This window comes from Nycticebus coucang, chromosome 11, assembly GCF_027406575.1.
Source record: "Nycticebus coucang isolate mNycCou1 chromosome 11, mNycCou1.pri, whole genome shotgun sequence".
Taxonomy (NCBI): domain Eukaryota; kingdom Metazoa; phylum Chordata; class Mammalia; order Primates; family Lorisidae; genus Nycticebus; species Nycticebus coucang.
This window is the reverse complement of record NC_069790.1, coordinates 23,049,448-23,070,983: the sequence shown is the minus strand read 5'-3', so window position 1 is coordinate 23,070,983 and position 21,536 is coordinate 23,049,448. Positions and strand designations below refer to the sequence as shown.

At 43.1% G+C, this 21,536-nt stretch overlaps 1 protein-coding gene across 2 annotated transcripts in view; it reads left to right on the top strand.

Annotated features, from left to right (window-relative positions):
• BMPER (BMP binding endothelial regulator) overlaps positions 1-21,536 on the top strand; it is a 280,186-nt gene that overhangs the window by 18,975 nt on the left and 239,675 nt on the right. For both annotated transcript variants that reach the window (XM_053553841.1, XM_053553840.1), the window contains exon 3: positions 12,977-13,076. In XM_053553841.1, coding sequence (XP_053409816.1) covers positions 12,977-13,076 — 100 coding nt within the window. The remainder of the gene's footprint in view (positions 1-12,976; positions 13,077-21,536) is intronic.

The window sequence follows — 21,536 nt, the reverse complement described above, 5'->3', positions numbered from 1 at the left end:
AGAGCTCAAGAATTCAACCAAAATATTTTCTCTATTTACCCTCATTCCCTTGGGTGATTTTGTACAGATTCATGGCTTAAAAAGCACCTATGTGCTCCTTGCTCCTCCATTTCTGTTCCCAGGCCCACCCTCAAGTCCAGACTCATTGTGTAAATGTCTGCCTGGCACATCCACATGGATGTCTCAAATTGAAAATGTCTCAGACTCAGATTTGGTAACTCAAACTGAAAATGGCCCAAACGGAGATCTCATTTGCCACCGTTCCCCAACCTAGTTCTCTCCAGCCAGTGATGTCAGCTGCCTTGCTCCATTTTCTCAGGCCATCAACCAGAGGGCCCTCGAATCCTCTTTCTCTTATATCCTGTGTTCAATCTATTAGCAAGTCTTGCCAGCAAAACCTTGGCAATGTATCGGATAATTTCTAACCAGCTCTGTTACCACCACAACCTTCAGACAATTAACCAGTGACCACTGGAGAGTGTATAAATTATTTCACTTCATCTCACCCAGAATCAAGCCTGAAGAATAACCATGGCCTACAAGGCCCTCAGTGATTTGGATCTTGGTGCTCCCCAAAAGCATCCTCCTTTCTGGCCGTTCTTTTGCTGGGCTGCAGGGCTTTTCACTGCTGCATGACCAGCAGCCTCACTTTCGCCACCCCCAACACACAGCCCATATGTTCACATTCTCTTGTTCCTGCATCCTGGACTTTGAGCCACTGTTTCCTTATTAGAGAGCCGTTTGCTGACCACTGCCCCATGCCTTGTCATTCTGTTCTCTTGTCATGCCTCGTTTTCCCCAGGGACCATCTTGTCACATGTGGATCTGTTCCCTGTGGGTTGTTCCTACTGGATTGTTGGCTCTGTAAGGACATGGCCCCTCCTACCTGCATGCTGTATTCCCTGTGCCTGTCCCTCTGACAACAAGTCTGAGCCATTTGTGTTTAATTTTTTGATTTGGCAATTTGAAGGTCTAAAATTCTCTTCCTCAAAAATAAATTACAAACTTTCCCTTCTCCTGTAAACTCTCCCTTTTCTGCTGTGATCACATCCCTTTTTCATCGCTCACATTACTTTGTGGATTGTGTTTGATGGTGGGAAAGTTACACAAATACATTGAAAGATGAAAAGTCTCCACTGAACAGTAATGCAACCATTAAAAACTGTGTAATAAGCAAAATAATTCTAGAATAAAATTATTTCCTATAGAAAATGGTTCTTAAAAAATAGATAATGCCATTTATACTGGGCTTGATAGCATGATTTTAATTGGTTTTGGAATGTACACTAAAGTTCTTTATGTTGGTGTTTTATGTTTTGTTTTGTTTTGTTTTTTTGAGATAGAGTCTCACTATGCCGCTGTCCTTAGAGTGCCGTGGCGTCACAGCTCATTAGCAACCTCAAACTTTTGGGCTTAAGAGATTCCCTGGCCTCAGCCTCCCAAGTAGCTGGGCCTACAGGCAGCTGCCACAATGCCTGGCTATCTTTTATTGCAGTTGTCATTGTTGTTTAGCTGGCCCAGGCCAGTTTCGAACCCTCCTCCTCCTCAGTGTATGTGGCCGAAACCATAACCACTGTGCTACGGGTACCAAGCTGGTGTTTTAGGTTTTATCTAAAACATTATAGACAAAAGACTAGCAAAGTGTGTTGAATGTTATAATTTCGCAGAGTAAGCACCTCTTACCTTCCGATGATACACGTGAAAGACCATATTCTAGCATTCCCAATACTGAGTGCGGTGCTGTGCCTGAGCTGGAGTGTGCTGGAATGTCATCTTGGAAGGAGGTTCATTTGGGGGTTGTCGAATCTCAAGGTGCTGACCAATGTAGGTCAAATTCTGTCTCGATGAGATAATTGTATAACAAAACTTTAAGAAGGCTCATTCAGTGGCCCACGTAGGATTTAAACGACCGACAGGATCTGGATGATTTCAGGGAGTTCATGGCAGTGGAGTTCACTTGAAACTGACCATTCCCTGCTCTGAACTAGTGACCAACCCTTCTTGATGCTCGTGTTGCAATGTGGGAGGTGCACGAGCTGTGTTTATGCTCTGGCCTGCACCCTCTTGGACTGTAAGCTCTTCTAGGGCAGAAGATGTCTCTGATTCATATTTTCTGTTCCCATCAAAACCTGGCCTCATGCCTTGCCTGCAGCAGGGGCTCAAAAAAGTCTTTGTTAAACAGATGCACGGCTTTCCAGTCAGATAGATCTGAATTCTGCAGTGCAAAGATTAACTCTCAGAAAAATCCAAGTTTATAGCCCAAATGTCACGTTTTCTAAAGGCTGTTTGTTTTTCTGTGGACATTTTTGTCTTATTTTCGATATGTTAGAGCTTCTGAGGAGCAGTTTTGTGATGAGAGCCTTGTAAAATATGAATGATTAAGGGGAATAATCATGGTTGATCTTTTATAAACGGCACACATGTTGTGTGTGATTCCCTTTGGTAGCAAGTTTATATTAATAATGTTTTGAGGAAAACTGGCTACTTTCATTGCTTTATGATGCCTTAATCTCAGAGATGGATTATATGCAAATTTGGCATTCCTTGATGGTTTAATGAGTTTGAAAATGGAAGCTAGTGGATTAAAATTACATTCTGAACCCATGAAATAAATCTGCAGCTTCTCCAGTTCTTTCTGACATCTGCATGTGGCCCTTGGGACAGCTTCAGTGGAGAGAACACACTGCTAATGGCCTTGGTGAATGAGTCAGCCTAACTCGAGCTCACAGGATTGCCTTCACATGGGGGATGCTTTCTGAGGCTGACATTTTCAGTTTTGTGAATGTGTAGTGAGCTAGAGAGCTCCTATCCACTTCCTCCCCTACTGACATTACTCAGGCTTACAGGACCCCCTCTGTAGTTAGTACCAATGTACATACAACCTGGGTGCAGAGACCTTTCCAGCACCCAAGGTGTTACAACCCCCTTGCTATATTCAGAGCAGGACTGCAGGATCCAGGTTTAAAGCTGACTAGTCTTCATCCCAGGGGTCCCTTTGAAAGGCTTTGTGATTGCTGGTGGTCAGGGTCAATTGTACAGATGTCTTTAAAAGTGTCTCACTGGTGACCAGAAAGTTACTTTGTCAAAATGACAGATGGGCTGTGAGCAGCTCCTCAGCCCTGCCTCTTCCCGGGGACGTCGGCTCCCACTTGTCAAAATTAGGTATTTTTGTAGCTCCCAACAGTGCGAGGGCTTCACGGGGCAATCTGTGAAAAGTCCTCTGTTTCATCTGCTGGGTGGCTTATTGTTGACCCACAGAAATGAGGGGCACTTGGGGACTTGGCAGGTTTCCTGTAGGTGTGTGATCCAGGAAGGAGACATGTGCTGACAATGAGGGTGAGGTGACAGCCCTCTTGGACTGTCACATGAAGAGGTGGTTTTGTCACCGCCAAGGGCATCCAGGACCTTGGGTTTCCATGTTCTGTGCATATTTGCTCTTCTTCTACCCTTGGCAGAGAGTCATTTATGTGCATGGTAAGTCAGCAAAGGGACTGTCAAAATAATATCTCCAGGAATTACCTTCTTTAATGTCATGACATGAGCTTTCCTGTAGAGTTACTCTGATTTTATTACCACTTTTTCACTCTTCAATCCTTAGTCCGCACTTCCTCCAATACCCCTGCCAACCTGGCCAGAACCCTCTGTGCTGTCCCAAGACTGGGAAGCACGGCGAATGCACTCTGAGCCACAGGCCCTGCTCGCAGACGGAGTCGGAGCCCCCGAAGGTGGTCCATCCTCTTCTTGCTAGTTCAAAAGAACTCACCAGAAAGGCGCAAACATATTCATAGAATTTCATCACCCCCTTCTTTGTTTTCTTTTTGGGCAGAGGAAGAAGAGAATTTGTTATTCATCATGTGCTGCAGCGCACCCAGCAGTGTAAAGTAACCAGAGGTGCTGAAGGGGCGGCCGGGCCACTGCATGTGATCCGCATTGCGCGCTTTGCCGGCTTCCCCTTGGCCCCTGGCTTGCAAATTCTTAACATCGTCTTTTAGACTTGTTTTTGGAGCCTGGACCTCATTCTAACTCTCAGCTGTTGGGAGTCCCTTTTGGTTGGGGAAAGAAGGGTTGGGTAAAATATTTGGGCAAAACAGAGGAAAGAAGCCATCATTTACCCTCTCAGTTCACGTACCTGGCTTCTGTCAGCTAGCAGGGTGGGACACAGCTCACCTCTTGGTTTTGTGGTCTGCTGCTGGGAGCTGGGATGGTGGCAGAGCTGCAACTGTGGCAGGGCCCGCTGGGCTCCATCACTGGCCACTCAGTGCTCAGCCCATCCCAGTCGCCCTCATGTGGCGGTGCTGGCAGACCCACTGTGCAGTATGCGATGTACAGTGTAATAAAAAGCAGGCAGTGCTACTTTCTTTGGGCTACTATTTTTATTTGGTGCTTGTTTCTTTTGTGTTCTGCCATCTCTAATGTTTTGGTTCTATTTCAAAATATGATTAAACAGAATGAGGAGCTATTTGACACTGCCCTGTTTTCAATCAGAGCTGTTCTTGAGCAGCCGGGACATTCTAATGGCCTGTGTTTCTTTGTTCTGAGAATTCCTTGAAAAGGCCAAAAAAAAACCAGCCAGACCTAAATCCTTAAACAGAGTAGGACCCCAAACGATCCTTCCAACAAACTAAAGCCCCTTAAAATATTGAAATGTTAGGAAACTTACATATAAAAAGGGCCTCCTTATTAATCCCCCGTTGCCTCTGCTGGCACATGTCATATTTTCAAGGTATAGGATCAGGAGAACGCTGTCATTTAGTGATGTATTAGGGCAATATATCATCAGAACATCGTCTTTGTAGAGGATATGGGTACTAAAAGACACGATTCTGGCCAGACAGAACATCGGGGGGTCTCACTTCTTTCCTCCACCCCCCTGCCTTTTTCTTTAATCTCTCTCTGTTTTGTATTGCAGAGAAGTGAATTTCTTCATGGGATATGACTTGTTGCAAAATAATCGGGGGGCCCCAGTGGGCTTCATAAAGTCTTTTAAATGGTCGGGCTTCAAGGGCAGCTTTGTTCAGAGTGCACTGTTAGCTGGACTGGAGGAGGCAGCATTTGCCAGGGCCTGGGCCTCTGGGGTAAGGGTTTGCCGAGCCTAGACAGGAGGGAACAAGAATAACACTCTTAGATGTAGCACAACGAATTGCGTGATGTTCTTGCAAGATATTTTAACATTAAGTCTCCAAAATTATGGCTGTGGGATGCTGCTAGCTTCCCAGGAGAGTATACCCTCCTGTTCAAATCAAATAAGAAACAAGAGGAGTTGGGAGGTTTGGGTCCGGGTTCTGGGCAGCCTGGCAAAATGACTAGGCACTCAGAGATTATGACTTGTTTTGAGTTTTTACTTAAATCAGAGATGTAATAATCTGTCTTTTCTAAAAGGCAGTATTTTTACTTATGTATTCAAAATGAAACCATCACACCAGGTTTTATAAGTGGTCAGAAAATGGGGTGCTTAACAAAGGCAAACATTTAAATTCTTAGTTGCAACAGAGAGATGGTTCATTTTAGCCCTTAAATAAAGCTGTATAGCACAGTAATTAAATCACAGACTTTGATAGTAGAGAGTTCTGGTTGAATCTCTGCCCCAGCTAGCTATGTAAACCTGGGTACACCATTTACTCTCTCTGTGTTTCAGTTTACTTACCTATAAAGTGGGGTGGGGGCAAATCAGTGCCTTTCTTAGGCTTATTGCAAGGGTTCAATGATGGAATTCACAGAACATGTCCCACGCAGTCTGGCACATAATAGGTTTTCTATACATGTCATGAGCAATTTTCTTAAGAATTCAGCAACCTGCCCTGAGAACTATATGCTGCTTCATTGTTTGACTAAAGATGGATCAGTTCCGTTTGTGGCCCTGGGACTATAGAAGTGACTTGCAAAAGCAGTGGAGGTTGAGGCTGCAGAAAGATCTGGAAATGCGACTTTCTGTGAAAAGCTCCAAACATATCAGACAAAAGGGTACAGTTGACCGATACCTCACATCCCTTGGACTAAACTCAGTCTGGGAAGAGAAAGAGGTCTTGGGAAACCATTTCCTTTGGCTGGGGCTTTTGGGTCCTTTTGACTTTCTTTCCTATTTGCTTTCCTCGCTTTGGAAATGGCCATGTTCTGTCTTTCTCGCTATTTCCCCCTTGAGTTCTGCTGACCCAGAGGTTTGTACTTACATGCTTAGGCTTTTGTGGCTGACCAAACTGCCTTTTATTTTTTTCTTCTGGATCCTTCCGTTTAAGAATTATGGGGAAGTCAACTGTACTATCAGTAATGAAGAACAAGCACACAAAAGCTTAATTAAAATAATAAATCATCAATCAAATTTAATATTGCCATTGGCAACCACTGGGCTATATCAGCACCACTCCTTCCTCTCTGCTTCTGCTCCATTATTATTTTCTGAGAGCAGATTTTGTTCAGAAGAGACAGGTGGGACAGGAACAAGCTTGTGTTATCTCCTCTCTGAATACTCCTGCTCGCTTGCAAAGATTTTCCTCCACTGTAGTTCCAGAGAGGTAATCACTTTATTTTACCATTTCCAATGGTTAGAACTGCTGGTAAGGGATGGAGTCCACCCACTTTGGGTCTTTGGATACTGCTCATACCCTTCTTTCTTCAGCTTTTGCCTACAGCTCTGCACTCTAGACCCTCACAGGCTAGAAGTCAAGTCTGCTTGCTAAGTCCTGGCCCGTTCCTTCCATGGCACCAAGGCAGAAATGTGGCAGGAGATCTCACCTGTCTGACCCAGGTCATCTGGCTTTCCAGACAATTTCCAGACCAGCTCTACAACGTACCAATCTCTTCCTAAAATCTCAACTGTCGTGTTGTAGCTAACCTAATTTTAATATGATACACCTGTAAATTTTAATTCTGTGCTTTAGCAGTGAACTTTCCTGGCTGGTCCCTTAATCCCAGCCTGGGAACCAGGGTCTGTTCCCAAGTCCACTGCTCCCTGGCTCTTTGAGGGAACCGAGACACTTACCTTCATTATGCGCCATTCCTCCCTCTGCAAATCTTAAGAAACCTGTGAGGATTAATGAAATAATGTCTGCACAGTTCTTTAGAAGAAAGGTGCTATGTAAACATAAAACATTATTCTTCTGTTTATGAGAAGTGGTATAATATTGCCTAGGAGAAATTGTGACCCATGTTCAAAAGTACCATAAAGTTCCCTTTGGCTCTGTTGGCCCTGGACTTGGGTTACAATGGGGCACTTCAAGGAGAAGTTGACCTCTTTGACTTCTGCATGGAAAGACTAGAAATTCCAAGGAGAATACAGAACGCTGATGTTGGATCAGTTTCCCCTCCTCCGTCCTCCTTGGGAAACTTGATGCAAGACATCCGTATTCCTAAAAACAATTCTTATTTGAGTGATTTTGAGACTTTCTGCATAAGAATTTAATGAAGCCACAGAGTGTCCTATTTGTGCCCACCCAGTTTGGTGGCTTTTGAATCAAGGTGAAATTCTCTTCTGTTCTTTTCATTTGGGGGGCAGATGTTCCACAGCAGCATTCGGTTGATTTGCTAAGGTCTGATGTGTTGTTCCCCCCATGAGCTTGTCTGTTTCTGGAGAATGGGAACCTGGGGTGATGATTTCTTGTCTCTTTCCCTTAGCACTGAGTGTAATGACACACGTGCCAAGGCTTTGGTTTGCAGCTCTGCGACCTCCACTGCCAAATTTCTTTCCCTCTCAGAGTCACTGGGTTGGGGCATCTGTCTCAGAAGCTGATACTGAAGGACATAGCCTATTTGGGATGAACGTGGGTCCACCCATGTGGATATTCATAGAAGCCCCTCCTTAGATAAGAGTTATCAGATGAAATGACAGGGAGAGAACATCTGGGTAGGGGGAAGGGAACAGGCTGCGGGGCTTCAAACTTAGAAAAGAGCCACTGCCTCTTCTTTCTCTGATGGCACTACGTGGCCCACGTGCTTTGCTGATATACTGAGGATTGTTCATCTGGGCAGAGAAAAGTATAACAACTTCACAGCACTCTTGGTTTTCTGAAAAAGCATCTGACCCTTCAGATTTGTTAGTTTGCCAAATGATAGCTGTTTGCCTTCGAGTTGGGTGCTTTCCTATGAGAGAGGAAGGGAAGGAAAAGAATTCCCTCTTCTAGGGTAAGGACCTCCTTCGATTTACCACCTTTCTGGTATAGCCAGTCAAATAGGGTAAGCTGGAGGGGAACCAGGTATTTTTCTTTTCTTTCTTATTTCAAGAGATTCGTGAGTCTATTTTCCGAGCAAAGTCTAAACATACACTATCTCCTTGCCGCCGTTCTCGTATTGTGTTTTCCTGTCTAGATTTTTATTATTTGTTAATATAAATGAAAGACTAGGTGATACTTTCTATTATTCCGTAATAGGATTGGTTCTGAAAGAATGGTTGAAAGAAATGATTTTACGACATTGGCTTGGAATAGAACAGAAACATCTCAAAAGCATTTTCTTTTTTTTTTCTGGTTGAGGAAAGCCCCTGGGAAGATTTCACAGCGGTGCTTTGCTCTCTTTCCTGTGCCTCTCTGTACTCCTTCCTGAGCGCTCATTTCCCTCCGCGCCAGACAGACAAATAGCCGGTGCTGGGCCTGCCGGGGACCCCGTGCTGCCATCTAGCGGCAGGTCTCAGGCACAGCAAGCTGGCGGTCGGAATCCTATTTGAACTTGGCTTGCGGCTGGAGCTGTGGTTTGGCTCACATCCTTAGAGAGGTTTGTTGCCAGCCATGTAGGTTTTTAAATTTTTTTTCTCCCTATGCCCCCTTTTATTTTTGCATGTTGGCACTTAACTGAATGTGCCTCTGGAAGCTACATTTTGGGTTTTGATGTATTTGGTCAATGTTAAAGAATCTGTTACTCTTCTTTTGGAAAAGAGGCAATTGTGCAGATAGATGCCTTTTGACAGCAGGTAAATCACTGGCTGGCTGACTCTAGAAAGGTAAACACGGGGGAGTAGACTGATAATTAAGGATACGATGAGGTTTATTGCTCTTATTCGCTGGTTAGGTAGATTTTTTTAGAGCGTTCTGACCTTTTCCTTGAAAAGGTCACCATCTCTGTTGCTTAGATCTGGGGAGACACAAACCCAAGCTGGAATTTGGGGCAAACCATTTGAGGGTGCCAGTCTGGCTTTCAGAGGTGTGATAGGCACATCCCCGTAGATATCCAAATTGGAACAACTTTCCTTGTTCCCAGAAAACAGCTGGTGTCTGTAGACCTTCCGTGGCTGGCAAGGACACAGGGTCTTGTAGATGCTCTGCTCTAGAGAGCGCAAGTCTGGAGCTGCCAGGAAGGCACCAGTCTCCCCTGGGGCCTCAAGGCATGAACATTGTTTTGTTCTTTTCCGTGTCCCGAAAGCCTGGGAAACGCAGCTTTTGTATTCCAAATCTGCCTCTTGTGGACCCTGGGCAAGTTTCCTAACCGTGATTCCACATCTGTAAGATGGGGAGGATATAGAAACTTTTGGTGAAAGAAAGAATATAAGGGTCTTAGCATACAGCCTAGACACACAGAATACGTGTTCTGTAAGTGTGAGTCAGTGTTAGAAAATGTTTCCTGTATGAAAGAGTGAACCGAATGATCTGTGACCCCGAGTCACAGGGATGCTGCCTGGTGCCTGTGGGATGTGTCTGAGGGGGTGGGGGGCTCTTGAGGTGTGGCTTTACCAGCCACTTCTCACTAGAGTGGTGATTCTCAACCTTCCTAATGCTGCGATGTATTTTCATTATTACAAAGGGGTCGAGACCCACAGGTTGAGAACCGCTGCACTAGAGTCTCTGGCATGAACACCAGTGTTTTTGTCTCTTGGCAGAATTGGGGAAAGCAAAGTGAGGGGTCTTAATTAACCTGTGTTTGAATTTACTCTTTCAGCTGCTGGACTCAATTAAGGAGATGGAAGAATCACCAGTGATTCTCTGGAGTTTTTATTTTTTCTTCCAGATCTATTTCTTTCTTTGAGATTCTAAGGATGCACCCCATATTCATACCAGTCACATGCCAGGGAAATGATCAGATATGTCAGTTCTGCACCAATGCGACCCTTGATAGGATATAAAAATATACACATATCCCAGTGTCATCAGAAGGGAGAAAAACCCGCTAAACCTACAGCTAAGGCTTAAGTTTGTTCTCTGTGTGTATGTACAAAAAAAATTCCAGATGTGAATCTACAACCCATCTGGTTGGAATAACTTTTATGCTGAACTGTAATTACAAGCTATTTATTATGAATCTTGGGATACTGTTATGGATTTTGACTGGCTCCTGGCTTTCTAATTTAACAAAGAACTCCTATAGTTAAGAGAATGTGTGCCTTCCTACTGATCAGACCCCAAATTGTGTCTTCACACCACTCTGACAGCCTTGAGAGCTTTGAACTCCCTGTGTCTGAGGATTCTTCTCTCCAGAGAGGAGATGTGCTTGGGGTGCTGCTTTGCTAAGGCTGCAGCCAGGTTTGCCAAATGCACAAAGTGTTGACATCTCGGTAACAGAAGCTCTGCTTGTGAAGAAGTTTACTTCTCAGTGGGACCGGGGTTGGGGAGTTGGTATCAAAACATGGCTTGCTGGAGCTGCAGTTTGCAAAGCAGAGTCAATTTTAATACCAAGCATCATATATGATTATTCTTGATGAATTTCTTTGAAGTAGGAGGGCATTATTAATTTCTAAAAATGTACATCTTTAATTTGAATGGTGAGCATTACAATCTGTTACCTTTGTAGTTTAAGGAAATTATACAAATAAATCTAACAGCTATGACTTAGAGTTAGCCTTAACCCCACCATTCTTCTAAAGAAGCAAGGGTAAGGGAGGGGACTTTGGAGGGCTTGGAGCCAACATGTCTGGCTTCAGACGGTGGGTCTGCTGTTCACAAAGGGATGGTGGACAGCTCCTGCAGACCGCCCAGCCTCACTGGTGACAAGAATACCGTCACCAGTGCTTCCCAGCCCTGGCTGCACTTTGGAAATTACCTGGGAGCTTGAACAAACACCAGGGTAGGAGATAGTGCCAGTCTTTGTTAAGAACTCCACGGGGGCTTATAATTTGCAGCTAAGGAGGAGGACCACTGTCTTACAGGATTTTAAAGAGTAAATGAGGTTAGCTTCATGGGGGCACTTACCATGTAAAAGATATCAAAAAGGAAAAACAAAGAAAGATAGAGATAGACTGAATCACTCAGGGCAACCCTACCCTGCCATCATACATGAAAACCTATAAATGAAAAATCAAAACTGCAGAAACTGATGTGGAGTGCAGGTGGCTGCAGACTGCTGCCCTTTCTCTGAGTGTCGGATGGGTCCTGGGACAGAGTCAGGAGTAGTCAGCATATTCTCCCCAGTGTTCCTTAATTAGAATGAGCATTGTTTTCTGTTTGTCATCAAGTGGGCAAGTCTGAGCAATGCTGGCCATGGTGGCTTATTGTTCCCATGTCTCAGCTGGCCTTGCATTGCCACAGGGCAGGGAATAACAAGACATGAGGAGAGAGAGGTGTGGAGAAGGCCCAGCCATCTGGAGGCCCTGCACCACTTGCTCTGGAGGGTTGTGATGGTGAGGTTGGGGAGTGGTGTGCTGGGATTCTCAGAGGTCCTGATCTTTGAAGGAGAGGGGATGACGGTCTGGATTTATTTTAGAACTAGACACTGAGAGCGTCTTGGGGAGGGCTTCAGAAATCCCAGAGAATTTGAGGACGGCACAGAATGTGACAAGTTTTATCTTAGAGCTGTCTTGGGGCTGGACTTTGGTGTATAGGCATGGCCTGGGCTGCCAGCTCCCAACACACGCACACACGCGCGCGCACACACACACACACACACACACACACATCCGTGGTTCTGGACCAGAAAAGTTGAGATCTTCTCTGGTCTCTTGATGTCAGGGCATACTGGGCACACTTGTGAACCTTCTCAAGGTCATTGTCAGGCCTGAGATAGGACTTCTCTTGTATATATTCCAAAAAGGTGCTAGGTTCATTTCAAGGTGAGCAGAGATGGCCAGTTCCCCACTTTCCAATCTGCCCCCAGATCAGGCAGTGAAGGCGATAGGGGTAGGTTGTCGGTGTGCCCATATTTGTGCCTTCAACTTGAATTCCAGCTACTCCAAGACTGTTTAATCTTTTAAAAGTATTACCTTCTGTGAGCAGCAGTTTACTTGTTTGTAAAGTGGGATAATGATGATATTTACCTCACAGGATTTTAGTAAGAATGAAAGCTACAGCACTTAGGACATAACAGACACTGTTCAAGCTCAAATCTTGCTGAATTTTTGTGACATAATATTTTTGGTTCATGTGCATGTAATCTGTATACAAATGGATATATACATCATGTCTGGATCTTCTCTGAGACATTTTAACAGCTAACCTTTCAGGATAAAACGGAAGATGCAAATGTTCACCACACTTTCATTAGCATAAGTGCTAATATAACGCAGCTGTCCCATGGCCATAAAACACTGACGACTGTGTCTCTGCTTGGCATGTGGAATATTATTTTTTCTCTTACGGAGCCGATTCAATACTCGGCCTTGTCATTATTTGAGTTGGAACTTTAGATTGCTGCATTTTAATGCACTCTACTATTAAGAATTGTTGGACAGCCATGTGAAAATATTTTTGTTCTCACGATGCAGTCCTGGCCCAGGTAGCCCAATGGGCAAAATATGATTTACATCAATATTAATGTTTCTGTAGTGTGTACAAAAAGGAAACCTTAGAACACAGAGGGAGACAGCTTCTCCCCCAGTGTTGGGTTATCTAGGTGAAGTTGGCTTTTAAAGAAGGGACTTTTCATCCCCTCTCCTCTGCCTCTAATCCCTCAAAGTCCTGTGTTCCTGGGTGGGTAATTCTGTTCAGGGAGAGCAGAGTCCTGTTTGTGATCACAGAGTGCTCTTGTCAAGGGAAGGCAGGATTGGAAGGGGGGCGAGAAGACCTCAGCTGGGTTCTGTCTCTGTCCGATGCCTGTTTCAGACGTCTCTTGTCTCTTTTTTGCCTAGAACCAGGAAGTGACGTGTAAAAGAGAGAAGTGCCCTGTGCTGTCCAGAGACTGTGCCCTGGCGGTCAAGCAGCGGGGAGCCTGTTGTGAACGGTGCAAAGGTGACTTATGCCTTGGTCAGCTCCTCTTTGGGCTGTTGCTTTAGGCATTTTCATTTCTCTTTGTCTCACTTTTCTTTTCATTCAGCTCTTGGCTGGGGTGCACTGGATGTTGGGAGGGGAGATGTGTGTGTGTGTTGGGGGCAGGAATGAGAGCGTGGTAAGCATCTGCAGGTTTGATTTCTTTTTAAGGCACGTTGTTAACATGTCACGGAGAAGGTGCAGCCGTGATGCCTGTGCACATTTGCACACATGCACACGAGCCTGTTTTGTCAACAAGGTTCAACACTGACTTTTTCCAGCTTCCACACTTGCTCTGCCCACCTCTGCCAAAGAAGTCTATAAGCCTTAATTTTATCACTTTAGTCCTTGTTTTCTTTTTCTTTCAAATTAAATCTAAGCTCTTCAGCTTGTCTTTGAAACATCTATAAAATCTCCTTTAACCTTATTTCCCAGGCCCCACCCTGCCACCTGCTGTGTCCCGGACACGCTATCCTAGTCTCATCTCCTTCTCGGCCTCAGCCCTGGCTTTCGCCGGCAGCCTGTCTCGGGGTTGCCTGTGCTCAAGGTCCCCTGGCCCTCATTTACCACTTTTCCCTTTCCATGTCGGTGGCTCCCCCCACCGCGTTGTTCACAGGACAGTGCGGTGGTGTGCTTTCTCCCCTTCGTTATTTCATCTGTGTTAAGTAGGTCATCAGGTTCTCGAGGATAGGAGCCAGGTCACCTTGACATCGTGCAGAGTGTGGACTGATGGTGCTTCATGGAGAGGGGGCACACAGGAGGCAATATGAGCCCAGTGGTCTGGGGTTTGGGCTTCGCAGCTGAGCTCCATCCAGCTGTCCTGGGCAGCGGAGCCTTCCCTCAGATCTCACCACCATTTGGGGCCTCAGAATGTGGCCTTGTTTGTAAACAGGCTGTTTGCAGATGTAATTGGTTAAGATGAGGGCATACTGGATGAGGGTGGCTGCAAATCCAGTCTTTACAAGAAGAGGAGGAGATGGAGACAGAGGCACACAAAGGGGAAGGCCCCATGACCAGAGGAGCAGAGGCTGGAGTGAAGGTGCCATAGCCCAGGAACACCTGAGCCACTGGGAGCTAGGGAAAGGCCAGGAGGAATCCTTCCTCAGAACCTGCAGTGGGGGCATGACCCAGCTGATATCTTGATGTTGGATTTCTAATCTCCAGAACTGTGACAAAATAAATTTCTATTGTCTTAAGGCACCACATTTGTGGTGATGTGTTACAGCAGACATAAGAAACTAGTTGACTGTCAAGCCTGTGTTGGCAGGTGCAGCCGGGGAACCTCTCTCCACCCCAGCTCCCTCAGCTGCAAAATGAACATAGTGACCGCTGTGGAGTGACCTAACCAGGAGGATGCATGGACCGTGCTCAGCTCAATGCTGTGTGTGGACGTTCCTCACTTGGTAGAATGTAACTGGTGCCCTTTATGTTCTTGACAGACTTTTGGGCTGTCTCCCTTCCTACTCCTGGGAACCTTCTGGAGCTGTAGCATGTAACTTTCTTTCCTTCTTGTCTTGCTGGTTTCTCTATCGTCTGTTCCCCTTTCCTCCATTATATCCTGATCTTCCCAGGGAAAGAGGTACCCAAGATAAACACGTTTCATGAGCATTCTTTCTGAGCTTAAGAAGATAAGCCTTTGCTAATTAAACTGGACCCAAGGATAGACTAGCAAGTGCAGCATTCTGAATTCTCCCTCTGGTAGTAAATACAAGGTGTTTGGAAGGTGGTTACAAATTCTGCCCTGCCCTGAAGCGGCCTTCAGGATCAAGACTCCCTACTGGATCTGACCTCTCAGCGGGGCTCTGGGCTGGGTATTACACACAGTTTTCCTTGTCTCTCTTCCTACTCCATCATACAGTGCTGGTCTCAGGAGTTTTAAGGGAAGGGTACAGTCATATTTGCTCATAAGGACTGGAGATTCACACTATTTTGGTTTGTTTGTTTTTTTTCTGATTATAGTAATAACATGTGCACAGGAGAAGTGTCAAAAAATAGTGTAAACTGTGGAAAGGTGAAAAGAAAGCACTTGTAAGTTCGCCAGGTTTGGTATATTTCTTTCTGTATTTTTCTTTCCTTGTAAAAGTGCACATAGGGTTGATATCGTACTACTCCCATTGTATTATTTCTATTTTTTCCTGCATGATAATGGGCATAGCATCTCAATTATTTGGACATAGCATCCTCAATAGGTACGTGAGATTCTGTGGTGGGAGTATTACTAGCATTCATTGGTCATTTATGACTACATTTTGGGGCATTTAGTTTGTACGTGGGGATTTAGCCTTAGGTGAGGATAAAGACAGGAAGCTGAAACCAAACAGCAGTGTGCCAAAGAATTAGGACCAAAAAGAGTCTCAGGAAGAGTGTTAACTGAGTCTAGCACAGATCTGGGTGTTAACCCAGGGACAGCCCCCGTTTGAGCGCCCAAGAAATTTGGGGGAACTTTTCCTTAACCTTTTTGTATTCTTTTTTTTTTTTTTCTTTTTTGCAGTTTTTGGCCAGGGCTGGGTTTGAACCCACCACCTCCAGCATATGGGACTGGTGCCTTACTCCTTTGAGCTACAGGTGCTGCCCCAACCTTTTTGTATTCAGGGAAAACACATCATTAGAGCGTAGCAGAAGTTCTGATACTGCAATAGCTGCTGCTGATAAGCTTTCTAACAAGCAACGACATGCTGGTACTGGGGGTTGTGCCTTTTCTTACTCCATGAGAGTGATGTAGTGAGGAATCACATTAATGCTGAAGTTTACAGATAATACTTTATTTTAGAATGGAGTGATGTCTAGGCAAGATTGGCTCAGGGTCAAAATATTTAATCAGATTAGGGAATAATGACATAATTATTATATAATATATAAAGTAGAATATGCAATGGATGTTTCTTAGCAAAGAAATAGAACTTCTTATTTTTCAGAATCCTTAATACAGTTTTTAAAGCTACTCACAGACAGTGTGGCAGGCCTGCTGGGGTGTGCACAGCAATACCTCACCTGGCAGGATGGGCGTGGATCTCTCAGGCGACCCCAGGAAGGCAGCCTTCTGGAAGAAGCTTTCTGCCATCAGCAGGCATATAGGAAATGGAATCTAATGTTGCTAACAGAAAAGCAATAGTAAAAGCTGGCTAGATGCTCTGAGTCACCTTGAGTATGTTTTTTTCTTATTCTTTCTTTTACCTGAAGGAGTAATGAATACAAGTGATGTTGCCCTAAATGTAATGGACCACGGAATCAGTTCTTAAAATGCAGATCCATGACCTCGCCCAATAATATTAGTAGTCATTGAGATTATCATCCTCTTCAGTAAAACAGCAGCTGGGAGAACTCAGTAGTGCTTCCTTGGAGTCAGGCTCTAATCCTTACAATGTAGGATTCTATCATAGTGCCCTTTAGAGAAGGAAAAATGGAGGCACTGAGAGCTTTAGTGACTTGCCCAAGGTCACATAGCTAGCCGGTGTCAGAGATGGAGACCGACCTTCGGGTGCTCTCACCATTAGGCTCACAGGCCAGCTGTATCAGAAGCTCCAGGCCTGAGTCCCTCACTCTGTGTTTTCCAGTCTCCGCTGAGACCCTCATGCAGACTGAGGCTTGAGGTTCATTCCTACTAGATAAGGGATGGAGAAGAAGAGAGACGGTTGGCCTTCCTGAAAAGGAAATGAGAACCATATCTTTTAGAGGCTGATAGACAATATCTGTCCTGGTTTACATACTTTTGGGGGGAGAAATCACTTTTCCCTTTGTATCTGGGAGGCTGTGGATTTTCTCTGACTATCCGTTCTCTTCCTATTTTAAAATTTTACATCATTAGAATGATGACATAAGAAATAAAGTAAAACTGCGGACAATGACCAAGAAAATCTAACTCTGATTTCTGTGCTGATAAATGCTGATTAAAAGTCTTTCCCAGTTTTTTAATTGTGTGAATAAATGGGAGGAGGAGGACTTGAACTGGCTGACCACGTCCTACCACATGCTGGGACTTTTAAAAAAATTTTGCCTCTGACTCTTTCACTTCTTAATTCCCTTCCTTAGCATAATTATATTTAATTTTAAATATAATTAGACAGCTACAACATTAATATATTATCATACTAAAAAGTTAAACAAGGAAGGACAAGTAAGTTCATTTTGAGCTTGCAAAACCCACTGTGCTCAGAAAGAAGAACTGTTATCAATTTATTGTGTGTTTCCCAGACCTTTTCAGCATATTATATGTAATTTTGTGTATGTGCTTTTATTTTTTACATAAATGGACTGAAACAGTGTTTTTCAGTTGACTTTACAAAAAAAAAAAATCTCAACAATAACCCAGGTGAGGTGGCTCACACCTGTAATCCTAGCACTCTGGAAGGCTGAGGCGGGTGGATTGCCTGAGCTCAGGAATTTAAGACCAGCTTGAGCAAGACTGAGACCCTGACTCTCTCTAGAGATATCTGGGCATTGTGGTGGGCACCTGTAGTCCCAGCTACTCAGGAGGCTGAGGCAAAAGAATTACTTGAGCCCAAGAGTTTGAGTTTGTGAGCTATGACATCTGGCACTCTACCAAGGGTGACACAATGAGACTCTGTCTCAAAAAAAAAAAAAAAAAACCTCAACAACAATATAATTTAAGAATTTTCCCAGGCTAGTTCATGCTTTTAAAAACTGTTGTATGGATTCTATAGCATAGATATACAATAATTCATTTAATATCTCCCTATTGATAGATGTCTAGCTTTTCAGTTGTTGCTAATTCTTTGTTTAAGGCCGGGCCACTGGTCAAGAGCAAAACTCTTCAGTGATGACATGGTTCCCACAGGAAAACATGACCTTATATGTCAATCACCTTCCAGTGTGATAAAAAGTGCTATCTGCTTGTATCTACCAAGAACTCTGGTTCTGAGGATCATGAAAGTTGTGGGCACCATTTCCTTTCCATGTAGTATTGTTGAAGCTCTGTGGGTTGTGACAAATGATTTATCTGATTGATTTTAAGACTTTTACCTCTACCTATTATCTTTAAAGAAGTGCCAAAGGGACTTGTTTTCCCCAATTGCTAGAAACTGGGTTAGTTAGTTTATAATCATCACTTAGTCTTCACATTAGAAAGGTCATTTCAATCTTTCTTATTTTATATATGAGGAAATAGAGGGCCTAGAGAAGTTAAACCGTTCATTTGCCAAGGTGTTAGTGACCCTAAGATCAAGGGTGTCCATGAGGTGTCCATTTCTTGAAGGAGCCTGCTTTTGAAGGGACACAGAGAAATACCATCCAGTGGGGGAACTTTTGAAAGGGAGGGCCTACTAGAGAGCAGAGGGACAGGGAGGAGGGTAGCTAGTGAGTGAGAGGTTGGACAATGGGCCTGGGAAGGCTTCCAGGGAGAGAAACACATTTTGTGAACAAGTTAACCACATTCAAAGAGCACTGTTCAGGGGAAGCCTGAACTGTCCCATGTGAAGGTCATGGTATACAAAAAGGCATGAAATAGGTCTTAGACTGGCTGCTGCTCAAAATCACCTACAGAACTTGTTAAAATACCAACTCCTCGGCTTCCTTCAAGACCTATTAAATTAAAGTTAATTTGTAATAAGGATTTGTTTGTTGATTATTTGAGGAAGAATAGAGAAAGCAAATAAAAAAAAGTGTTAATGGCAGCATTCTATCATGACCTGTACTTATTTTCCTCTGATAAAAATGTTGACATTGAAGAGGAAATGTAGTTGAGTAGATCTGCTTGAGGACAGAAATGTGAAAAGTCCCCTTTTCAAGAGTATTCTTAGAAAGGTTTGGTGTGTGTGGATGTATTTGTGTTCCTGTTATTTTTTTGTTTGTTTGTTTGTTTTTATTTAATGGGATTGGTCACCTGTCTCATTCATTCATTAATTCAATAGGTATTTACTGATCCATGTGCCAGGTATTGATGGAACACTGTTCCTTACCAATTTTCCTTCCATTTTATGAAGCTAAAATAGTCTTTAAAAGAAAATAAGTTATAATTAATTCCTTTTAAGCAAGTATTTCAGTATACTTTTGAGATTATTTTTATGCTAATAATAGTTATATATTTTTATCCAAATAGCCTAACAACTGGGCAAAAGATTAGTCTAATTTGAAAAAACTCTATATTGTTTGATGAAAACAAATGAGATCATTGGGAATCAAACACATGGTTTTGGCAGCTTTTCTATATTTACTTGGATTGAAAATCACCCTTTAATTTGGGGTTCTTTCATGAACAATAATGTATTTGTTATCTGAATATATGTTTGTTATTAGTGGATCGCAAATGAATAAGGTGTGTTTCAGACATTTATAGGTCAGATTCCATCCTCTTTCTTCATATAAAGCATGAAATATTAATTGTCCACAATACTTTGATGAAAGATAGAAGTGAATAGTCTTTCATTTGTCAAGTGGGGTTTATTTTCCACAACCTTCTCTCATCTCTTTTTCTGTGCTTTGTTTTCTTTTACTATGGGTTGTGATCCCATGGGTTGTATTTTTTCATAGTTTAACTTTTAAATTAGATTTTAAAAATATCCTATGATGTCTCATAAAGTGAAAAAAAGGAGACAAATTATAAATATATACACATGGATTTCCAAAATCAGGCCAACCATTCTAGGTTGGGATAAAAAAGAATTAAAGAGCAAAATATGTTTGGAGAATTTTAAGGGAATCGGGCTCATTTATATTACCAATTACTGGCTAGAGTTGAAGGGGACTGTGAATAATGGCAATAGACTAAGCATTATTAATTATAGGTCACTTTTATACAATACAAACTCATGAATAAAGAAACTTTTCTCACTGTTTCTTTGAGAATAACTTGGACTTGGAAGATGATCATGCCTTTCAGAATATTGCTATGTGGTTGTTTCAGAGGGAGCCAGCCACTTACCATATATAGGAATAAACATTTAAGAAAAGCTTACATAAAAATAATCACACTCTCTGTGTTTGACAAAGTAAATTGTCCTATTGTTAAGATGGAAAAGTTGAGTTAACCATATGCCAATCTTGTTGTTTGCTTTAACCAAACTTCTTTTGGCAATCATAATCATGAATTATTTCTTGCCCAAACAAAAGAGTGGTTCTTTCCTCAACCTCTGTTTTTCCTTTCTTTTAGACAGAACCAATCTGGATATAGTTTCTTCCAGGTTTTTCATCCCAAATTAGAAATGTGCTGCCTTCGGGTTAAAGGTATTTATTCACAATAAACTGTATTGTGAATTAATTTTAGAGAATAGTTTGGAAGAAAAGACAAATTTCAATCATAGACTTTCATAGATAAAGTTGTTTTCAGCACTGGGGCAGAGATGGTTGTTATTCTAATTCAGCAGATGGGGAAACTTATGTGCTGGGAGAGATCTCTCAGTTGCTGAGGGGCAGTGGGGGGACTCACAACTCCAAATGTCTTGTTCTTCCTCCTTGATAGCATTGTGCCAGTGAGATATGCAGGAAGGCAGAACTGAGGGGCCTCCAGAGTTAAAGAGGGGAGAGAGAGAGAGAGAGGGGGGGGAGAGGGAGAGAGAGAGAGAGAGAGAGAGAGAGAGAGAGAGAGAGAGAGAGAGAGAGAGAGAGAGAGAGTGAGTCATGAGTTTCACCTGGGCAACCCCTCACCTCACTTCCTGGCATCCCTTCTTTGTCCAGAATGTTCTATAGTCTGGGTGGACCAACAGTTTCAAAGGAAATGTGTGGACAGAGAAGCTTTGTGGAGGTGACTGACAACAGCATGTGACTTGGGAGCCAGTGGCTCTTCTTATTCATTGGCACTTTTGGGGAATCCTTAATTATTTTTTTCCTCTTCAGTAGCCATGACTATTAATTCTTACAGCCGTGTTCCAGTGAGACAATTTAGATAAGCTCTACTTTTTTGTATGTGCTTCCCTGACTTCATAAAATATTTTAATAATGCATTCACACAATTAAATATTCAAATAACTTTCTCCTGCTCTTGGTCCCAGCAAGCCTACATCCTGTCCTGGAGACAACTTTTGCACCAGATTCTTGGCGATCTTTCCATATTCATGTGGGTGTTTTTGTGTATGTGTGTTTCATTTCCAAATTTCCAACCAAGTGCAAATCTCCAGTGCTACTACTCCTAGCGGTTTTAATGCTGAGCTACTAACTTGTCACTTAAAACATTTTGGCATTACCACCATTGAGCCACTCAATTCCAGTGCCACTGTGATTTTTACCATAATTTTGAGCTTAAAAGAATTTCTGATGTGTTTCTTTATGAAAATTGTTATATCTTCATCTGTATTTTAACCTATGCAGTATAACTAATTTTATCTACTCAGCCCCAGAAATTTGTGTGTGGGTTGTTAATATGTTTTTAAAGACAAGAAAAAACAAGGCAAAAAACAAGAGGGATTTCACTCCCCCCCTTTTTTTCTAACTGAAAAATGATGTACAAAATGTTATTATTCATAAATTGGTAACCTGTAATATAAACCAGGC